The 22,902-nt window shown below is 39.4% G+C and overlaps 1 protein-coding gene across 4 annotated transcripts in view; it reads left to right on the top strand.

Moving 5' to 3' along the window:
• The window catches only part of Usp34 (ubiquitin specific peptidase 34), a 193,959-nt gene that overhangs the window by 14,986 nt on the left and 156,071 nt on the right, over positions 1-22,902 (top strand). For all 4 annotated transcript variants that reach the window (XM_036201252.1, XM_036201253.1, XM_036201254.1 and 1 more), the window contains exons 2-3: positions 4,769-4,856; positions 17,642-18,062. In XM_036201252.1, coding sequence (XP_036057145.1) covers positions 4,769-4,856; positions 17,642-18,062 — 509 coding nt within the window. The remainder of the gene's footprint in view (positions 1-4,768; positions 4,857-17,641; positions 18,063-22,902) is intronic.

Raw genomic sequence — 22,902 nt, 5'->3', positions numbered from 1 at the left:
CTGGCTCTGAGCCACTTCTTAATTCTTAATTCTTAATTTTTAATTCATTCTTTTCTCTCTTATCTCGAACTCTTCGGTAGCCCAGGCTGGCCTTGAACTCACAGAGATCTGCCTGCCTCTGCCTCCCTGATTGCTGGGCCATCACACTTAGGCTTCTTTGTTTAAATAAGCAAATTTTGCATGTTGCCTTTTATTATTATTTACCACTGAGCTATACCTATCTCTAATATCATTTATTTTGTGGCGTTGGTGATTGAACACGGCTTTGTACATAATAAGGAAGCACTGTCGTAAAATACACTTCCAGCCCTCTAAAATTATTATTTTTCTCCTTTTTTCAGTGCTGTAGATTGAATCCTGGTCGTGTACATACTAGGCAAGTGTTCCACCACTAGCTACATCTCCCCTGTAATGTTGTATACTTATAGCTTGAGTATGTCCTCTTACACTTGTGTGTTTGGGATTAATGCATGTCAGTGTACAAGTAAAGGGATGTTTTCTGCTTTATTCCCTTGAGACAAAGCCTGTTACTGAATCTGAAACATGAGGTTATGGCTGGTCAGTGAGCTCTCAAGATTTGCCTCTCTGCTCCACAACGCTGAGGTTAGAGGCCTTTGTGGCCACATCTGGCTTTTGCCTGTGAGTATTTCAATTTAGAGCCTCATGCTTATACATCAGACATTCTTATCAACTGAATTATATCTCCAGTTAATATCTATCTATCTATCTATCTATCTATCATCTACTTACCTACTTACCTATTTTTTAAGACAGGCTCTCATGTAATCCAAACTAGTCTAAAATTTATTGTGCTACCTTGCTCTTAATTATGTTTAAAAACACAGGTTAAGGCTGGATGTGGTAGCACATGCTTGTAATCCCAGCAGTAGATAACTAGGGAATCTGAGAGGATTGTGACTTCAGGGCTAGCCTGGACTACATAATAAAACTGCTGACAAAAGAGGAAAAGATAGCAGCATCTTTTCCGTATAAGTATCCAATTAAATTTTACCTCTTACAGTCTTAATATAGTTTTTTATTATTTGGTCTTACTATAACTTAAATAGCCTCCTGATATTTCTTTTCTTTAAAAAATTTATGTGTATGAGTGTTTTGCCTGAATGAATATACATGCTTGCAGAGGTCGTCCACAAAGGGGTGTCAGACCCCCTGGAATCAGAGTTACAGATGGTTGTGCGTCACTATAAGAGTGCTGGGAATCAAACCCAGGTCCTCGGCAAGAGCAAAAAGTACCTACCTGCTGAGCCAACTCTCCAGCCTACCTCCCGGCTCCAGATTTATTTTTTTATTATTTCATTTTATATGTACTGGTATTTTACCTGCAGGCATTTCTGCACCATGTGCATGCTTGTGCCCACAGAGGCCATGAGAGGATGTTGTATTCCCTGGAAATGGAGTTACAAATGGTTTTGGGCCACCATGTGCATGCTTAGAATTAAACCCATGTCTTCTGGAAGAGCAGCCAGTGCTCTTAACCACTGAGCCATCTCTCCATGCTGCCCTCCAGCACCTTCCACCCTAAAAGGCAGTTTCTTGCTATGTAGCTATGTGGCCTTGAACTCAAGATCCTCTTGCGTCAGCCACCCAAATGTTGAGACTCTAGGCCTTTACCGCTATGTGGCGAAGGCAGTAGAACCTTTCAAGTTGCATTCTCAGTAAGAAGATAACAGGATACTGTTCATTGTTTGTCAAGTGGTGGAATGTGGCCAACAATGGTGTTTTATGGTTTTTTTGTTTTGTTTCTTTGTTTTTCAAGATAAGGTTTCTCTTTGTAGTCTTTGTTGTCCTTTAGCTCTCTCTATAGCCCAGGCTGGCCTCGAACCCAGATTGCCTGCCTCTGCCTCCTGAGTGCTGGGATTAAAGGTGAGTGCCACCACCACCCAGCATGTTGTTTCATTCTAATGATGTTTTGTTTCCATCTTCCCTCCCAGGATGAGTTCCCCAAATAGCAAGATAAGTCATATATTAAGTGAGGTAATATCTTCTAGTTTGATGAAGAAATAGAGGTTGATTACCATCACTAAACCTAAAATCTAATGTTTTCTAGTCAGTGTGATGCTAGAATTTAAATTTTGAATTAAAAATTAAAAGTTTTAAAAATTACATTGATAGACATTTTGTGTGTGTGTGTGTGTGTGTGTGTGTGTGTGTGTGTGTGTGTGTGTGTGTGGCGGGGGAGAGGGAGGGAGAGAGAGTGCGTGCATGCATGCCATGGAAAGTGTGGCGCTCAGAAGACTTGCAGGAGAGTTCTCTCCTTCCACCAATTGGTTTCTGAAGATTAAATTCAGGTTTTAGGGGTTGGAAGCAGTAATTTTCACTTGATGAGCATCTTGCCAACTCCATTAAAGATTCTGCTTGTTTATTTGTTCATGAGTATACAAATGTTTGTGCGGTAAGAGGATCTCTGATCCCTTGGCCTTGCCTGACATAGGTGTGGAGAGCTAGACTCTTGTTAGCTGGAAGAGCAGCAAGTTCTTAACCACTGAGCCATTTCTCCAGCACCCATCCCCCACCACCAGCTTTAATTTTTTTTTTTTTTTAAATGTTTTTTGAGACAGGGTTTCTCTGTAGCTTTGGAGGCTGTCCTGGACTAGCTCTGTAGACCAGGCTGGTCTCAAACTCACAGAGATCCGCCTGGCTCTGCCTCCCGAGTGCTGGGATTACAGGAGTGTGCCACCACCGCCCGGCTTAACTTTTTTTTTTTTTTTTTTTTTTTTAATGTCATATTCAACTAGTAAAGTCTGCACTATTTAAATTCTGAAAAATTCTGAAGTCTGGAATAGTTCTAATTCTAAGCATTTCAGGTACAGAATACTGAGCCTGTAATGAGAGAATGTTAATGGTATCCAAATTTAAATCTTCCAAGTCTTGGGAGTAAATGAAGAATACTGAGTTTGTGGTTATGTGATTGTGAAACTTTTGGCATTTTTTATTTGATTTTACTATTTTATGTGCTGGGTGTCTGCCTGCATGTATGAACACCACATGCATGCAGTGCCTTCAGCAGTTGAAGTGTAGTACTTTGGATCACCTGTAACTGGAATTAGAGACAGTTGTGAGCTGTCACATGGGTGCTGGGAATTGAACCCTTGTCCTCCCAAGGAGCAGCCAGGGCTCTCAACTGCTGAGCCATCTCTAGCTCAGTGGTTCTCAACCCATGGGTCACGATCCCATTGGGGTCACATGTCAGGTATCCTCTATATCATATATTTATGATGCATAACAGTAGCAGAATTACAGTTATGAAGTGGCAAGGAAACAGTTTTATGGCTGAAGGTCACCACAACAAGAAGGTCTTTCTCAAAGGCTCTGCATTCGGAGGGTTGAGAAGCACTGTTGTAGCCCCTTTGAATTGGAAGCTTTAATTGGTGATGTTTCTGGAGTAGTGTGAGTTGACAAACATTGTTTTAGATTGCTGTTCCTCTTTTTCCCCCTTTGGAATTACAAGAGAAATCTTTACTGTGTTATAGAGTCACTTAAAGAAAGGTTAGGGCTGGGACTCAGCTGTTGATAAGGCAATTCACTGTTAAACCCGATGACTTGATTTTTGATTCCTACTGCAAGTTGTTTTCTGACAACTTAAAACACATGTACACAAAATAAATGTAAAAAACAAAAAACAATCAAACCCACCGAAAACCAAACACAAAAATACCAACCACAAAAACTCAGCTGGGCATGGTGGCACATACCTTTAATCCCAACACCAGGGGCAGTGCATGTGGATCTCATCTTTGTCAGTTCACAGAGAGACAACAGCAACAACAAAAACCAGGCAACAAATTGGAAACGTAAACGGAAAATGCATTCAATGCACACAACCTGTCAAACAGTTCATTGGATATATACTGTATTTGTTGTTGGCCTTCATGAAGCTATGGTTTTCTGCCCAGCATTGTAAGAGTTTCTTAGAGCATATTTATCATCTGGGAAAAGAGAATGGCAAAGTAAAAAAAAATCTCATGCTATCTGTGTACTTGTACAGCTTTTTCAACACTATAACACTACATCCCTCGCAGGAGTCATGAGGAATGGTTTGGTCTAAATAGGACAGTTCATAAGCAGCAGGGATAGAATTAACTTGTTCTTGGTTTGTAAAGTATTTCATTTGGGTTGAAGAGATGGCCCATTGGTTTAGAACATCCAGTACACTTGTAGAGGACCTGGATTCAGTTTCCACCACCCGCAAGGTAGCTCATAACCAACCGCCTGTAACTTTAGTTCCAGGGGCTCCTGCTGGCACCTGAGGCACGTAATCACGCAGTGTCACACACATATATAAATAAAACCCAGTCAATCCTAAAAACACTTTGATAAGCTAAGCCTTTTTTTTTCCCTCATTTTTTTGAGGTAGGATCTCACTATGTAGCCCTGGCTAGTCTGGAACATAAAGAGGCCCTATCTTAAAAAACAAACAAACAAAAAACTTAAAAAAAAAAAAAAAAAGGGCAAAAGAAACAAACAAAATAAGAAAGCAGGCTGAGCGAGCTGCATTTCTCTATGCCCTGTTTTCCTCTAATGGTGGACTGTAATCTTTTAGTAAAATAAACCCTTTCCTCTCTGGGTTACTGTTGGTTATGGTCTCTATCACACACATTAGGAGATACTATTCTCAGTAATCAAGATTTTATTTCAGTAATGAAATCAAAAGAATTTATGTTTGCATTTGTGTATCTAAGCTTTATTTTTAAAGTATTGGCTTTAGTATGGTTTAACATTTATTCCTACTTTTATCCTTCTATTTCAGTATCAGATATAGAAGGTGGTGATGGACTGCAGCTCAGAAAGGAACATACTCTCAAAATATTTGCTTACATCAATTCCTGGACTCAGAGGTATGCAGTTGCACGTATTTTGAAGATTAACTTGGTGAAATTGTATAAATTGCCATTCCTTGTCATTAGATTTTCTTCAAGGATGTTTTACTACGTGGTTTTCTTTTTTTGTATTAAATGGTAGTTACCAATATTCAGTCATTGTGCCTTTTCCTTAGTCATGGGCTTGATTATGACATTATCTTTAAAACAACATAAAATTGGTTTCTTTCTTTTACTTTTTCCTCATTCTTTAGGAATGAGTGGCCAAAATTTTGAAAGACATTTTTATACGTGTGTGTGTGTGTGTGTGTGTGTGTGTGTGTGTGTATGTGTGTATGTATAAAATTTACTTATATATAAATATCTCAATTATTTTGAGAGATAGGATTTTTTTTCTTCTTCTCTCCCCCGCCCCCCTTGTTTTTTGAGACAAGGTTTCTCTGTGTAGCCCTGGCTGTCTTGGAACTTATTCTATAGACCAGGCTGGTCTCAAACTCACAGAGATCCACCTGCCTCTGCTTCTAGAGTGCTGAGATTAAAGGTGTGCCCTGCTACGCCCAGCTCAGTTCAACTTTTATGTAATATATAAGTTTAGAATACACAGAATGACACTCTAAGGATCATAGTTGTTAATACAGTCAATATGAAAAGAACTAAATATCTGTCTCTGTGTGATTTTAATTGGTGGTGGTAAACAATCTTTTTTACAGTGCTGAAGTTCAAACCCAGCATCTTAATTGCTGGGTTCTACCACTGAGCTTATACCCCAGCCCTCTGGTAATCTTTTTTCAGGGAGATAAAGAAGGAATTTGAGTTCAAGGACTTGTATGTACTAAATAACTGTTCCTATACTTATATACATATCCTTAGCCCCCCACTAAATATTTTTATCTTTACGTGCTTTGCCCAATTTGAACTAGTCTTTCTGACATTTTTATGAGTTAGAAAAATGTTAAAAGTGGAACCAAGACTCCTGCTACTAAGCCTGATAACCGAGGCCCAAGCTAGGGACATTGATAAGGTGGAAGGAGAGAACTATTTCACAAGTTGTTCTCTGATTTCCATACATGTCATAGCACCAATACATAAATTAACACATGTGTGCAGGGACACACACTATAGGTATATAAACTAATTTTTTTTTTTTTTTTTTGGAGACAGGATTTTACTTTGTAGCTCTGGCTGTCCTAGAACTCACTGTATAGACCTACTGGACTCAATTTCACAGAAATCTGCCTGCCTCTGCCTCCTAAGTGTTAGGATTAAAGGTGTGTGCTTCTACACTGGGCAATAAATAGAAAAATTTAAAAAATACTTGGTTAGTGATCAGTGAACATATGTGTTATAACATGAAAGTGTATAGTATGGCTGATGATAAAAAAGCTTAAGCTGGGCAGTGGTAGCACCTGCTTTTAATGTGACCTTCAATAGACCTGCTGGCCTCAAACTGAGAGACTCCCCCTACCTCTCTGCCTCCCAAGTGCTGGGATTAAAGGTGTGTATCACCACAGCCTGGCTTGTTACTTTGTTTTTCTTTTTTAAACATTGTACTGGTACTTTGCCTGTATGTATGTGTGAAGGTGTTGGATCCTGGAGTTACAGACCGATGTGAGCTGTCTTGTGGGTGCCAGGAACCCAGGTTCTCTGGAAGAGCAGTCAGTGCTCTGAACCTCTGTGCCATCTCTCTAGCCCCACTTGTTATTTTCTTATACTTGAACAACTATTATTGCCTACATAAAAGATTGTGCTTATTTTATGGAGTAAATAGCGATTAATAGTTAATCTAAAAAATGATTAGGTTGAGGCCAATAAAAGGATCTTGGTACACTAATAAATTGGTGACCTTTCATGGAGAAAAGTAGCCTTCACGCATAATAGCAATAGAATGGGATATACATAATATAGTTGTGTTCAGCATTTGTGAAATCCTGGATTTGATTCCTGTCACCACATACAATGTACAGAAAGATTATCAAATAAATGTATTATCAGTGGTCAGGATTTGCCATTGTAATATGTTAACCAGGATAGATAGGTGAGGGGAAATCTTCATTTAGTATCATGTTGGAAGCTTGGTGTGGTGGCCTCTACCTCTAATCTCAGCACTCAGGAGTCAGAAGCAAGGGGATCTCTGAGTTTGGGGTCAGCCTGGTCTACATAGTTCCAGAGCACCCAGGGCTATGTAGAAAGACCCTGTCAAAGAAGACAAAACCAAAAGGAAAGAAAAGTCAGAGATAAAGTATTGAGGGCTGGAGAGACGGCTCACTGCTCAAGAGTTCTTACTGCTCTTCCCGAGGACTCCAGTTTGGATCTCTGCACCCACATGGTAGGCCACAGCCCTGTGTAACTTCAGTTCCAGGGGATCCAGCGCCTCTTCTGATCTCTGAAGGCTCCTGCACACATGTGGTACACATACACACACTCACACAAAATAAAAAAAATAATAATTTGCTGAGTTGGACATGGTGGGACATGCCTTTAATCCTAGCTCAAGGGAGACATAGACAAGCAGATCTCTGAGTTCCAGGCTAGCCAGAGCTATGTGGTGAGGCCCTGACTTAAAAAACAAAAACGGGTTGGGGATTTAGCTCAGTGGTAGCAAGCGCAAGGCCCTGGGTTCAATCCTCAGCTCCAAAAAAAACCAAAAACAAACAAAAAACGAAATAAAAAGATATTGCTATTATTATTTAAAGTATTTCCCTCCAGAAGTTAGCTCATATAAAATAATTCACATTTAAGATAGTCAGTAGACTGACGAAAGCCTTCGATGGAATCATCTTATTCAGGCCTGTAATCTCAGAACTGGAAGATGGGGCAGGAGGTTCCCAAGTTCCTGGCCAGTCGTGGCTACATAGTTAGGCCTCATCTCAACAAACAAACAAAATGTGTGCAATGAGAACCTGTAAAATCAAGTTGATGTAGCCCTGGCTGTCCTGGAACTAATAGAGATCTGCCTGCCTCTGCCTCCCAAGTGTGTCACCACACCTGGCCAGTATTATTGTTTCTGATAATCATATGATAAGAACTTATGATATGACATGATATGATAACCATATGGTAAGAACTTATCCATATAAGAACTCCCGAACAATTGGAATTAACTTTTTAATAGAATATCTGTTGAAACTGTCATTGATCACATTTAAAATCAACATAATTGAAAATTTGCGGGTTGGGGATTTAGCTCAGTGGTAGAGCACTTGTCTAGCAAGTGCAAGGCCCTGGGTTCGATCCTCAGCTCAAAAAAAAAAAAAAAAAAAAAAAGAAAAAAAGAAAAATTGCTAGGTTTGCCTGTGAGTAATTAGGTGCTTGGAACTGGAAGCCCTCAACAAAGGTTTACCAAGTAATCTAGTTCCTTTGAGCACTGCTGAATTACTAGTCTGAGTACCAGCTGTGGGCTGACCTAGCAGACCCCTGGTGTTTGCTATGGCAGTTACAACATTCAGCAGGTTTTATTTTGCTGTATGATGTAGGCAGCTTGACTGGAGAGATGCCTGCTCTTCCAGAGGACCTAAGTTCAATTCCCAGCATCCACATGACCCTCACAACTGTCTGTAACTCCAGTTCTGAGACCCAACACTGTGGAAAAACACCAGTGTACATGAAATAAAAATAAATAAATTTTAAAAAAAGTAAACATCTGAGTTAGAAGCCAGCACAGTCCATAAAGCATGTTCTAGGCTCCAGCCCAAAATGCAGTTGAAAGAGAAAAGAGAGAGTATTTTTAAAGTCCCCTTCTCAATCCTGTTCTGTTTTCAAGGAATGGTTTAATATTCTGCTTTTTGAAATTGTATTTTCTTGCAGCTCTTGCTTCATGTCAATTTTAGGTATAGTTGTATCTTCCTTTTATGATATATAGGATTTTACTTTATCACGTCCTTTTAATATAGTTGCTATCAATTTTTAGATACTTGTAAAAGTAAAAATGCTGTTCAAAGAGGTGCCAAAATGTTAAGTAGTTCATTTCATATCTTAGACATTTTTTGGTTTCCTGGGGTCTCTATGAATTTTTTTTTTTTTTTTTTTTTTTTTTTTTTTTCCAGAGCTGAGGATGGGACCCAGGGCCTTGCACTTGCTAGGCAAGCACACTACCACTGAGCTAAGTCCCAGCCCCTCTTTTTTTTTTCATTTAAGTAATTTTCTATATATGTATCACAAGTTCTTCTTAACCCTTTGGAGTGGTGGTGACCCATTATTTTTATTTTGTGCCCAGTCTCCTCTTGGGGTAACCTTCAGTTTCAGTTTGTGTTGTCTGCTCTTAGACTAGCTTTTCCTCAGATCTCCTCCTCAAGCTTTTACCATTTCCCTAGCCATGCTTCCTCAATTGCGTTTTTGAGTGCTTATTGCTTTATTGTTTTACTTTGACCTTTTCTGAGAAAAGTTATATGGAAAAACATGCGTTTTGGACTTGGCATGTCTAAAGTGTCTAGTCTATGTGTATGCTTTTGTTACAGGTTTTTGTTGAATACAGGATTCTGGGTGGAAAGTTATTTTCTCTCAGAATTGTGGAAGTAGTGCTTCATTGTATTCTAGGGATCCAGTGTTTTTCTGAAGTGCTGCCTTTTTAATTTTTTTAATCTCCTTTAGAAACACTTGTGTAGCTCTAGTTGGCCCAGAGTTGGGCTAAAACTTGATTCTCCTACCTCAGTCTTCTGAGTGTAGAACTGTAGATGTGTTCCATGACGCCTAGTAGTTTTTAACCCCTTAGCTTTCCCTTGTTACTATTAATTACCCTGCTTGAAAGCTCTAGGATTTTTTTCTCTTGTATTTCAAAAATGGTAAGTGGTGTATGTTTGGGTAGGCCTTTCTATTCTGAAGTGGTTACCACAAAGTGGCTGACAGCATAGGCTGCAAAGAGAGGGTCTAAGCACTGGTGGGATGTAAACTGGAACAGCCTTTATGAAAATCACTGTGGTGGTTTCTCAGTAAACTGCAAATGGAACAGTCTTTTTCTTGAGACCAGGTTTCTCCCTGGAGCCATGGCATGGCTGTCCTGGAACTTGCTCTGTAGACCTGGCTGGCCTCAAACTCAGACCCACCTACCTGTCTCTGCCTCCCCAGTGCTGGGATTAAAGACATGCGCCACCACTGCCTAGTCAAATAGACCTTTCATATGATCCATTTATACAACTCCTGGACATTACCTGAAAGTATCTTGTTACAGATACTTGCTTATCTATGTTTGTTACTGTTTTCACACTAGCAGGTAATTATAATAAACCTAGATGTCCATCAATAGAAGAATGGATAATGGAAATGTGGGAGATATCTATATATCTATACACACACAAAATGAAATTTTATTTATCTGTAAAGAAAAACAATATCTGGGTGGTGGTGGTAACACACACCTCTTTAATTCTAGTACATGGGAGGCAGAGGCAAGCGAATCTCTGAGTTCAAGGCCAGCCTGGTCTACAGAGTGAGTCCAGGACAGTCAGGGCTACACAGAGAAACCCTATCTCAGCCCCCCCCCCCCAAAAAAAATTATGCTATTTGCAGGAAAGTGTATTGAACTGGAAAATATTACATTAAATAAGGTGATTTAGAAAGACAAACACCACACACGTATCCTTCTCTCATGTGAATCTTAAAACTGTTTTTAAAGATTTATTTATTTATTATGCATATAGTGTTCTGCCTGCATGTATCCTTGCAGGCCAGAAGAGGGCACCAAGTCTCATTACAGATGGTTGTGAGCCACCATGTGGTTGCTGGGAACTGAACTCGGGATCTCTGGAAGAACAGCCAGTGCTCTGAACCTCTGAGCCATCTCTCCAGCCCTGAATCTTTTTTTTTTTTTTTTTTAAAGATTTATTTATTTATTATGTATGCAGAAGAGGGCGCCAGATCTCATTACAGATGGTTGTGAGCCACCATGTGGGTGCTGGAAATTGAACTCAGGACCTCTGGAAGAACAGTTGGTACTCTTAACCTATAAGCCATCTCTCCAGCCCTGCGCCCCTGAATCTTACAACTTTTTATGTATGCACATCTATGTGGGAGGGAGAGCAGATTGTAGGAAACCAGAAAGGGACTTATGAGAAGGGAAAATATTACTTCCAGTAGAAAATTATAATTAAGTCTCAGTAACTAATATCTAGGCTTTACTTAAAAACCCCTAAAAGCTGTGGTTGATTGGATTAGCATATGACCATTTATGAAAAATCTTAAACTCCTGATTATGCTGTTAGAACTAGTGTTTATGCTTTAGATGTATTCCTTCTTCGGGTTAGTAATTTCATTTTTGTGCATTCTATACATTTAATACATTTCCATTGAGTTTCACTTTAATTTTCATCTTGATTTTATCTTTCATTAGTACTCTTTATGTAAATTTAAATCTTCCAGTAATTTGAAAGAAAGACTAAAGAACCTTGAGGATTTTTATTTATCTGCTGACTTCTGTCTTCTATTACCAGTCTTTGATTGGTTGTGTGCTTTCCTTTTCTCCTCACTGTCAGACTTGTGTCTGTCTTTTGGGGAGATTGTTTTAGTTCCCTGTTTGTACCTTCTGTTATGTGTTATAAGCTGCTAAGATTTTAATCGGGTTTAAAGTGATAAATGATTTATTTATTTAAAAGGCATATAAGCAGGGTGGTGATGGCACATGCCTTTAATCCTAGCATTCAGGAGGCAGAGGCAAGTGGATCTCTGGGAATTTGAGGCCAGCCTGGTTTAGAGGTCCAGTACAGCTGGGGCTACACAGAGAAACCCTGTCTTGAAAACCAAAAAAAGAAAAAAGAAAGAAAGAAAAAAAACCATGCAAATAGTCTATATATGTACAGTACAGTTAAAAAGCCTTTTACCTTTCTTAAAAAAAAAAAAAAAAAAGATTATTTATTTATTTATTTGTTCGTCCGTTCATTCATTCATTCATTCATTCATTTATGGTGGCCCAGGCTGGCCTCGAACTCACAGAGATCCGCCTGGCTCTGCCTCCAGAGTGCTAGGATTAAAGGCGTGCGCCACCACCGCCCCGTTGATTTATTTATTTTGTATACAGTACTCTGTCTGCATGTATGACTTCATGTCAGAAGAGGGCACCAGATCTCATTGTAGATGGTTGTGAGCCACTATGTGGTTGCTGGGAATTGAACTCATGATCTCTGGAAGAGCAGCCTGTGCTCTTAACCGCTGAGCCATCTCTCCAGCCCCCAAATCCTTTTATCTTAAATGGTGGTTAGGGTTGAATCCAGGGTCTCATACATACAAAGACAAATGATCTAATACTGAGCTCCTTGCCCATCTGTAAAGGACCCAGTTTTTGTATTCCCTCCTTTGGTTTTTATAACATTCATTCTTTTAATAACCTAATATCTGTTAGATTCTAAGTATTAGAAAGTACAGTTAAAGTTTTTGCTTTCTTGTGATTGTGTTGGTTAGTGTTTTTTCTTTTTTTACTTAATTTATATTAACTTTAAATAATTATATGGTCATCTGGAAAGAGGTAACCTCAGCTCAGAAATTGCTTCCATTAGATTGTGGAATATTTATGGATTAATGATTGATATGGGGTGGTTCAACCTATGGTGGGGTAGTGCTACCCCTGTGCAGGAGTCCCAAAGTAGAAGCAAGCTAGTAAGCAGCATTGCTCCATGTTAATCTGTTTAACTCCTGTCTTCAGGTTCCTGTAGTGGTTGGGTTTTATGTGCCTTGTCTTCTCTCAGTGATGTACTGTGGGTCAGGAAGTGTAAGCCAAATAAAACCTTTTTTTCCTCGAGTCACTTTTGGCAAGTGTTTTATCATAGTAACAGACAGCAAACTAGGACAAAAGTTGGTACCAGACAACTGTTGTAGCTATTGTAGTGATAGACATCACCATGTTGTTTGGGAAGATTGTGGAAGTGTTGGGAACTTAGGGCTGGAAAAGCCATCGATGAAAACTTGTAATGGCCTGTTGTGTGGAAACTTGGACAGTGGTGTTTAGGAAAGTGCAGATGACAGAGGCCTGCCTTGTAGAATTACATAGAGAAGCAAAACTGGGTCAGGGCCATTGTGGTGATCTGTTTGAATTAATAATCTGTGGTTTCTGGTCAGCCGTGGCCAAACAATCAGCTCTGAACAGAAGGACAGCATACCGAGATAAAACATCTGCTTTACTGGGACAATTTCTTCAGGGCCAACACACAGAAGCTGTAGTCCAGAGGAGCCAATTCTGTTTCTCAAGTTTGCAGCTGAACTTGATGATAATGTTTAAGAGTCTTACACATGGTGCTGGTTTTGGCTGTGAAAAGTTGCGTTGTTGTTGTTTTTAACAACAGGGTCTCACTGTGTAGCCTTGTCTGTCTTGGAACTTACAATGTAGACTAAGCCAGCTTTGAACTCAGAGATGTGCCTGCCTCTGCCTGCCAAGTGCTGGCCCTGAAAGCTTCCTTTGAAAGGGATCATGGAGAGTGACTGATGCTTGGTAGTGTGAGAGGCCAGGAAAGGTCATTGGTTAAACTGTAGCCTCAGTTGTTTTGGAAACCCCAGGATTGAAGGGATCATGGACAGAAGCTGAGACTTGACACTGTGGTACAGGGTTGGAGTCCTTAAAGAGAGCCCAGGAGAGGCCATTGGTGAAGATACAGCCTCAGCTGCAGTGGAGACCCCAGCATGGTAGAGATGCCAGGATTATGGGCATTTTCTTGATTAATGATTGATATAGGAGGACATGGCCCACTGTGGCAGGTGTCGTAGGTTTTATCACAAAGCAAACTGAGCAAGCCTGGGACTATGCTAATAAGGAGCCTTTCTCCATGGCCTCTGCTTCCACATTGACTTCTGCCTTGTCTTTCCTCAGTGAGGGGTTATAACCCGGAGTTGTAAGACAAATGAGCCCTGTCCTTCTCTGAGTTGCTTTTGGACACAGTTTATCAAAGTAATAGAAAGGAAACTAGAAAATTCTGTGTTGTATTTACTTTTGAGTTTTTTTAAAAAAAATTCATTGTTATTTTTTAACTTTTTATTGATTCTTTGTGGATTTCACATTTTTTTTGAGAGAGTCTTACTCTGTAGCCTTGGCTGCCCTGGAATTCTGGAACTGCTATATAAACCAGGCTGGCCTTGAATTCAGGGATTAAAGGTGTGTACCACCAAGCTAGGCTCTATCTTTTTACTGTTCGTTTTTGTCATCTTTGGTGATAGTTTTTTATTTATTGTTTGTTTTGGTCCTTTTCTTTGCTCTTACGAAGACTTATTCTTGGCTGTCCTTTATGGTTAAGACAAGGGCACAGCAAAGTTGGATATTCTCTGTGGGTGGGACATCTTAAAATGATGATCTATACTATATGATAGGTATAAATGGTGAACAGGCTTTTCTTTTTTTGGGACAGAGTTTCACTGTGTAGCTTGGTTGGCCTGGAACTCATTTTGTAGACCACGCTGGCCTCAAAGTAGGCTTTCTTATCTAGGATATGTCTTTTGGACTAATTTTCTAAGAGATCTATCCTTTAGTCTTTGGCTGTGATAGTTTAGCTATTGGACAGGGAAAGTTACTTGAAACCTTTTATTGAATCCTTTTTCTGTCCTACTTCATCCTTGCCTGAGGCTCCAACTCTTGAGTCTTTCCAGTGTTCTTTTTTTCTTTTTTTTTGAGACAAGGTCTCACATTGGACCTCTTGTTGGTCAAGAACCTGCAGATCTAGCTGCTTCTGCCTTCCTGATTCTAGGATTAAAGGCATTCACTGCCACCCACCTTAATTCCCATTTCCTTTTTCTTTTTCTTTGTCTTTGTCTTTTTTTTTTTTTTTTTAAGATTTATTTATTTATTATGTATACAGTGTTCTGCCTACATGCATGCTTACAGGCCAGAAGAGGGCACCAGATCTCATTACAGATGGTTGTGAGCCACCATGTGGTTGCTGGGAATTGAACTCAGGACCTCTGAAAGAGCAACCAGTGCTCTTAACCACTGAGCCATCTCTCCAGCCCTCTCTTTCTTTTTTAAATTTTATGTGTATGGACATTTTGCCCACATGTATCTTCAATGCTCCACATGTATATGGTACCTGCAGGGGCCAGAAGAGGGCATTTGGATCCTGTGGAACTGGAATAATAGACAGTTGTGATCCACCATGTGGACACTGGAGACTGAAACCAGGTCCTCTGGAGGAGCAACTAGTGTTATTAACCACTAAGCCATCTCCAGCCTCAATTCCCATTTTCTGACAGCTAATTTTCAAAATAAATTTATCTTTCCTATTCTAAGTGTTAGCCAAGATCTTTAGGAACTCAAATTCTAGCTTTAATCATAAAAATGCCTAAGTCTGAGGCTTCTCACTTTAAAGATAATTTTCTGTTAGTATTATAGGAAGAAGCTGAGTCTGGAGTGGTGGTGCATGCCTGTAATCCCCTAATTTTGGAGTTCTTAAGGCAAGAGGATTCTGATCAGCCTGGACCCTGTCAGTGTAAAAAATGGGCTCAGTAGTTAGAGGGCTTTTCCAGTATTCATGAAGTTCTGTATTTGACCCCCAGTATTGGAAAAGAAAAAAAAGGGATATAGGAGATAAGAGGTAGGCAGGCTGTTTAGCAGAAAAACATTATGAGTAAATTTGGTTTTTCTTTTTGGGTTTTCAGCGTTTTTCTGTAGCTCTTACTATCTTGGAACTTGCTCTGTAGACCAGGCTGGCCTGGAACTCAGAGATTCTCCTGCCTTTGCCTCCTGAGTGCTGGATTTAAGGCGAGTGCCACCACTGCCCTTGAGTAGTTTTTGTTGTTGTTTTAAGATTGGGGGAGGGTGTCTCACTTTGTAGTTGTAGTTTACACTAGAATCACTCTGGCCTCAACTCGGAGAGGTCTATCTGCCTCTTGATGCTGGGGCTAAAGGCATTGTATTTGTTTTTCCTCATACAAATTATAATATGGCCTGGGGGTTGGGGCTGGAGAGGTGGCTCAGTGGTTAAGAGGACCCATCTTCAGTTCCTGCCATTCCTGTCTGGTGGCTTACAACTGCCAGTAACTGCAGATCCAGGGGCTCTGATGTCCGCTTGTGGCCTTCCGAGGCATGTGCCCAGACACACACAGACGCACGCTCTCTCCCTCCCTCCCTCCTTCTCTCCCTCTGTCTCTCTCTCTCTTCTTCCCCCCCTCCATCCCCATCCCCTTAGATGGAGGTACAGAGAAAAATCTTTCTGAGTGTTGTGGCACACATCTTTAATCCTAGCATTTGGGTGTCAGAGGCAGGTGAATCTCTGAGTTTGAGGTCAACCTGGTCTACATAGTGAGTTCTAGGCCGTCCAGAGCCACATATTGTCTCCAAAAAATTTCTTAAAAATCATGGTAATATGAACTTTTGTTTTGTTTTTCGAGACAGGGTTTTCTGTGTTGTTTTTGGTGTCTGTCCTGGGTCTTGCTCTGTAGACCAGGCTGGCCTTGAACTCAGAGAGCCTCTTGGCTCTGCTTCGTGAGTGCTGGGATTAAAGGCATGTGCCACTGCTACCCAGTGTGGTAATATGAACTTTTATAACTGGCAGAGACCTTTGAAGTAAAAGCACTTTTATTTAACCAGTGTAACAGATTCCTCCATAAATAGTATTTAATTAATTAGAGACAGGATCACAGTGGCATAGGAATTTTGGAAAGGTATAGTTGATTAATTCTGTGGATTATAAGGTTTTAGTCAGGATATCATCTGGAGACTTACATGGGGCTAGAGGATCTGCTGTCAATTTAAGTGCTTGGGGGAGGCCTCATATAATTTTCTTCTATAGGCAGCTGTAATGTTATTAATGACATCATGGTTGCAGTGTCTTTATGGCCTATTCTTAGATGTCCCATCCTTTAATTTCCACCACATGCTATTCATTGGGAATGAGTCCCTTTTACACTCAAGGAAGAAAATTAGGGTTTGCTTTTCAAATGACAATATGCCAGTGGTTTTTCTGGTCATACTTCCAAGTTTATTAAACCTATAAAAATGAGATTATTTTTCTGTGTGGTCATACAGTGTGCTGGTGATATATTTGGACCATGGTGGAGACATTTTGCTAATACTTCAAGGCTTAAGTCATGAGTAATAGCTGATTATCTGTCATCAGTCTTTAGATACTAATATAATTAGAGCTAGGTACTTATTGTGTGTATCATTTAGTTACTGATTAAAAGATTTTTAGTTTCTTGAAGTGTGCCAGGCATTGAGCTATTAATTGAACTTATTTAAAAGAACTAGATTTGTATGTAATACCTACTTGGCACTTCCTGGTTTTTGTTTTTGTTCTCCCCCCCCCCCAGGGTGGGGGGGGAAGCTGAGGATCGAACCCAGGGCCTTGTGCTTGCTAGGCAAGCACTCTACCACTCCTACCACTGAGCTAAATCCCCAACCCTTGTTTTTGTTTTTTTTACTGGCATTGAAGAGAGGGTTTTGTGTTCCTGAATGTGTCTGGTCTTCAAGATAGGTTCAGAATACCCATCCCAAGTGATCTTCAAGCAAATTGTTCATTTAAAAATGTAGCTAGATAATAAATTTTGTTAGTAGAGTAAAACAAAAAAAAAAAATCCTTTATTAACAAATTTTATATTACTATTACTTTTTTTTTTTTTTTGATTTTTCTGAGAGAGGGTCTCTATAACCTTGGCTGTCCTTGAATTCACAGAGATCCACCTGCCTCTCAGCTTCCCGAATGCTAGGATTAAAGGCATGTATCACCATACCTGGCCTGTGATTCTATTATTAAAAGTCAGTACAGTATTACCTTAGCAGAAGGGGGGAAAATTGATATTTTAAAAAAGTATTTTAGTATTTGCTTCTGTTATTTATTAAGATGTATAATTGTTCCCTCTCTAGGAAGCATTTATTTATTGCATTTTATTTTCTCTTATAGGCAATGTCTATGCTGCTTCAAGGAATATAAGCATTTGGAGATTTTTAACCAAGTAGTATGTGCACTTATTAACTTAGTGATTGCCCAAGTTCAAGTGCTCCGGGACCAGCTTTGTAAACATTGTACTACCATTAACATAGATTCCACGTGGCAAGATGAGAGTAATCAAGCGGAAGAACCACTGAGTATAGATAGAGAATGTAATGAAGGAAATGCAGACAGACAAAAATCAATAGAAAAAAAATCAAACTCTGCAAGAATTTGTAATCTGACTGAGGAAGAATCTTCAAAGAGTTCTGATCCCTTTAGTTTATGGAGTACAGATGAGAAGGAAAAACTATTACTGTGTGTAGCAAAAATTTTTCAAATTCAGTTTCCCTTATATACTGCTTACAAGCATAATACTCATCCTACTATAGAGGTAGGTAAAAACAGATACCATGACTCTTTTACATTATCAAGTTCTGCTAAGCTTGTCAGTCCACTCCTTATCTGTGAATGACCAAAACTAGTTATTTTTGATGGTAACCTTTCTTTCTGACTACCCTGCCCCTATCCCATTCCCTTCTCTCTCCTTCCTTCCTCTTTTCTTCTTTGAGACAGGGTTTCGCTGTGTAGTCCTGCAGTCTATAGACTTTGAACTTTCTGTATATCCTTGAGCTGGCCTTGAGCTTTGATTCCCTTGCCTCAGCCTGAGTATTTGGATTACATACAGGTGTGCACAATCATGTCCCAGTTTGTTGGAAACTTTTCTAAAAATTACTGATGTTGTCAAAATTATTTTCTCCAGACCTTTCTGTAACAGTTTATGTTGAAAATCTGTATATTTATAAGTGAACTTACAGAACTTAAATTTTAAGTGATTTAAACATTTTCATTATGACTTTTAAAAATAATAGCGTATACTTCAGTGATGGAGTGCTTGCCTATCATTTGCATGAGGTCCTAAGTTCAGTTCCCAACACTATCAAAAGCAAATAAAAATAATAGTCGCAGAAGACCCGGGTTCTGTTTGCAGCACCCATTCAGTGGTCCACAACTGTCTGCAGCTCTACTTCCAGGGTATCTGACCTCTTCAGGGAGTCTGACCTCTTCAGGTTCCTATACACACGTGATGGGAAAACATACACTTAAGCACACACATATACATAAAATTAAATAAGTAGTTGTGGTGAAAAGAACCAGATAGAGGTTTTAATTTCATTTTTAGAAACAGCTGTCAGACTAGAATTTTTAATCGTCAAACAGGGCTTAACAAATTATACACTCTAAAAAGTATTTTCTTTTGTAAGGCTAGCTGCTTAATTCTGTATCTTTTTTTTTTTTGTTTTGTTTTTGTTTTTGTTTTTGTTTTTTGTTTTTTCGAGATAGGGTTTTTCTGTGTAACTTTAGAGCCTGTCCTGGAATTTGCTCTGTAGACCAGGCTGGACTCGAATTCATGGAGATCCGCCTGCCTCTGCCTCCCAAAGTGCTGGAATTAAAGGCTTGCACCACCACTGCCCATCCACATCTGTTATTTTTGTAAGCATTTTCAGAAACTTAGTAATTTCAGGTTTGTGAAGATAATTATATTTATAGGAAGAAGGAATTGGGGGCTGAAGAGATGGCAGTGGTTAAGAGCTCTGACTGCCCTTCAAAAGGATCTAGGTTCAATTCCTGGTACCCACTTGGCAGCTCACAACTGTCTGTAATTTCAGTTCCAGGGACCTGACACCCTCACACATACCAGGCAAGGCAAAACACCAAAGCATATAAAATATAAATTTAAGAAAGGAAAGAAGGAATTGAGACAATTATGTGGTGTTGCATTTGCCTCAGTATAGTAATTTATTACTTTTCATTCTGTGGGAATGGGAGTTCCCTTCCAGGCTTGTGTGACTCATCCATGTACTACATTTACTCAGTGATGGATGGGTTGAAGTCATAAGTCTCACCAGTTGGGCTGCTTTGTGCGGGTTCCTTGTGTTTTCTTCCATGGCTACGGCTTCTACTCGGGTGAATAAGTCTCTTTACATTGCGGTTTAGGAGTGTTTGAGGGAGGCAAAGGTAGAAGCTGTAAGGCATCTTGGTTTCCTCTGAAATGGCATAGAGTAAATTTTTCACACTTTGGTGATTGGTAGAATTCATCAGGCCTTCAGCATTCAAGGACGTGGTGAAAGTCTCTAGGTGGGGAGGAAAGGTAGTGCTGCTGCTGTTAAAATTATAAACTGGGTTCAGATTGGCTCAAGACTCACTGTGTAGTAGAAGATAACCTTGAACCCACTCTTCTACATCCTGGGTGCTGGAATTACAAGCAAAATTACCATATCTGCTTATGGGATGCTGGGGATAAAATACAGAGCTTTGTGCTTCCTAGGCAAAGACCCTGTCAGTTAAACTCTTTGTCCAGTCCTCATGCATATCTTCGACACTCTGCTTCCCATAATGCTGAGATGCTAATCATTCACATGCTCACTTCATTTATTCATTCATTCAATTTATTTACTTACGTATTGAAAGGGTTTCACTTATGTAGCCCTGCCTGGTCTGGAATGTGTTGTATAGACCAAGATGGCATCAAACTCACAGAGATGTGCTTGCTTCTGCTTCCTGATGCTGGGATTTATTGATTTTGTTGTTGTTTTCTCTGTGTGGCCATGACTGGCTGTCTTGGAGCTGTCTTTGTAGAACAGACTGGCCTCAACTCAAGAGATCCACCTGCCTCTGCCCCCAAATGCTGGGGGCTTTATTGTTTTTTTCTGGTCTGTTGTTTTTTTCAGCTTATATCTTCTGTAACCTTCATACTATCAACTTTTCTTCATCTGAAAATTAGTAGTCCTTTATTGGATTATTTTCACATTGTACTGAGAAACCATAGCCCATGAAATGGTTACTATCCCCAGTAGAAATATTCATAATAACATTTTGAGCTAGATTCTGCTTTCTTCTAGAATTTAGTGTGTTGTTTCTGTATAGAAACTTTGTAAAGAACATTATAAGATACATTAAACATACCAAAAAGTGTCAAGATTTTTTAACAAATGAATTGCTAAAAAAATGTGATCTTTAGGGGCTGGAGAGATGGCTTAGTAGTTAAGAGCACTGGCTGCTCTTCCAGAGTACTCAGGTTGGATTTCCAGCACCCACACAGCAGCTCACAACTGTCTGTTCCAGGGGATCTGTGGCAGTGTTTGCACATGGTGCACACATTTACATTTGGGCAAAACACCTATACATATGAAATAAAAATTAACCTAGTTTTAATTTAATCAGAATACAGTGTAAATTGTGTTTTCATGCTTCAAATTGCCATTGGAAGATACTAGAAATACCTTCATTAGGAACCTAGGTGTGTGAATTTTATTCAGAAATTAATTTTATCCATTTAATTCATTTTTTGGTGGCGCAGAACCTCACTTTGTAACTGCTTAGTTTGCCTGGAGCTTCCATTGTAGATCTGGCTGGCCTGGAAGTCAGGAAGATCCACCTAGGTCTGCCTCCACACCCTGCTGGTTACAAACTTTTTAAATGAAATCGAATGTACTAGCTCATGCCTTTAATACCAGTTCTCGGGAAACTGAGGCAGGAGAGTCACCAACGTTTGGGCCAGCTTGGGCTAACTGTAGTAAATTCTAGAACAGCTTGGCCTTCAAAAACACCCAAACCAGAAAGAATTTTTTTTTTTTTAAAGATTTATTTATTATGTATACAGTGTTTGGCCTGCATGCCAGAAGAGGGCGCCAGATCTTATTACAGATGGTTGTGAGCCACCATGTGGTTGCTGGGAATTGAACTCAAGACCTCTGGAAGAACAGCCAGTACTCTTAACCGCTGAGCCATCTCTCCAGCCGAAATTCTTTATAAATAAATAAAGCACTATGAGTAGTACTGAACCTGTTATTTTGTTCTTTTTGTTTTGTTTTTTTGAGACAGGGTTTCTCTGTAGCTTTGCGCCTTTCCTGGATCTCACTCTGTAGCCCAGGCTGGCCTCGAACTCACAGAGATCCTCCTGCCTCTGCCTCCCGAGTGCTGGGATTAAAGGTGTTCGCCACCACCGCCCGTCTGTTATTTTGTTCTTAATGTCAGTTTAATCATCAGTGGTCCTTTTTTTTTTTCTTGGATTTAAAAAATAATGGTCTGTAAATGTCATAGTTACTGCTTAATACTTTTTGGAGTAAAGTGCTTTGTTACGACAGTTTTTCAAGACAATTTCATGTGGTTGCCTGGTTGAAAGTAATGGTATCATAAAATGTTTGAGGTAAAATTATTTTATTAAAATATTGAAATTTTTATTTAAAAACATTTTTTAGAAAAACTTAATTAAAATTATTTTACTGAAAAACCCATAAAAGACTTTTCTTATTGAATTTTGTATAGTTAATGTTTATTAAATATTCTGTTCTTATTCATTGTTTAAAAATACCCTAAAATTGTTGTTTCTATCGTAGTGATCATGTAATTAGCTGTTAATTGTCTTTTTTTTTTTTTTTTTTCCTCAGAAAGTCCTAGATTGCAACCTTGCTAAGTCTACATATTTTCTAGAGTTAGACTGTATGAATTTGTATACACCAACAATTGTTTTGGTCCGATGTTTAATAAGCAGTACAGTGACACTTAATTTCTAGTTTGCCTTTTTGTTGTTCATTGAGACAAGGTCTGACAGTGATGTAGCATATATTGGCCTTCACCATGATGATGTAACATACAGTGACCTTCAACTCACAGTCTTGAAAAAAAAAAGTCCATCTAGTCTTTACTTTTTTTTTTTTTTTTTTTTTGAGACAGTGACTTTTTTTTGGCCAGAGCTGAGGATCAAACTCAGGGCCTTGTGCTTGCTAGGCAATTGCTCTACCACTGAGCTAAATCCCCAACCCCCTAGTCTTTACTTTTATTCTTGTGCCATCCTTTCCTGATTAACCCTTTTACTTGAATTCCTATTTATTTATTTATCTATCTATCTATCTATCTATCTATTTATTTATTTTTGTTTTTTTGAGACAGGGTTTCTCTGTGTAGCTTTGTGCCTTTCCTAGAACTCACTTGGTAGCCCAGGCTGGCCTTGAACTCACAAAGATCCGCCTGGCTCTGCCTCCTGAGTGCTGGGATTAAAGGCGTGCGCCACCACTGCCCGGCTGAATTTTTATTTTTAAGAGATGCAACTTGATGAAATCTTTTACATGGAAAAAGTTCAGGACTCATGCTGTTCATATTTTGATAGCAGTGACTAGAAACATGATCAGTGCCCTTATTTAATAGAGGAAGGGTTTCTGTGACTTCTAGAC

The sequence above is a fragment of the Onychomys torridus genome, chromosome 10 (genome assembly GCF_903995425.1).
Source record: "Onychomys torridus chromosome 10, mOncTor1.1, whole genome shotgun sequence".
In the NCBI taxonomy this organism is placed as follows: domain Eukaryota; kingdom Metazoa; phylum Chordata; class Mammalia; order Rodentia; family Cricetidae; genus Onychomys; species Onychomys torridus.
This window is presented reverse-complemented; position numbering and strand designations above follow the sequence as displayed.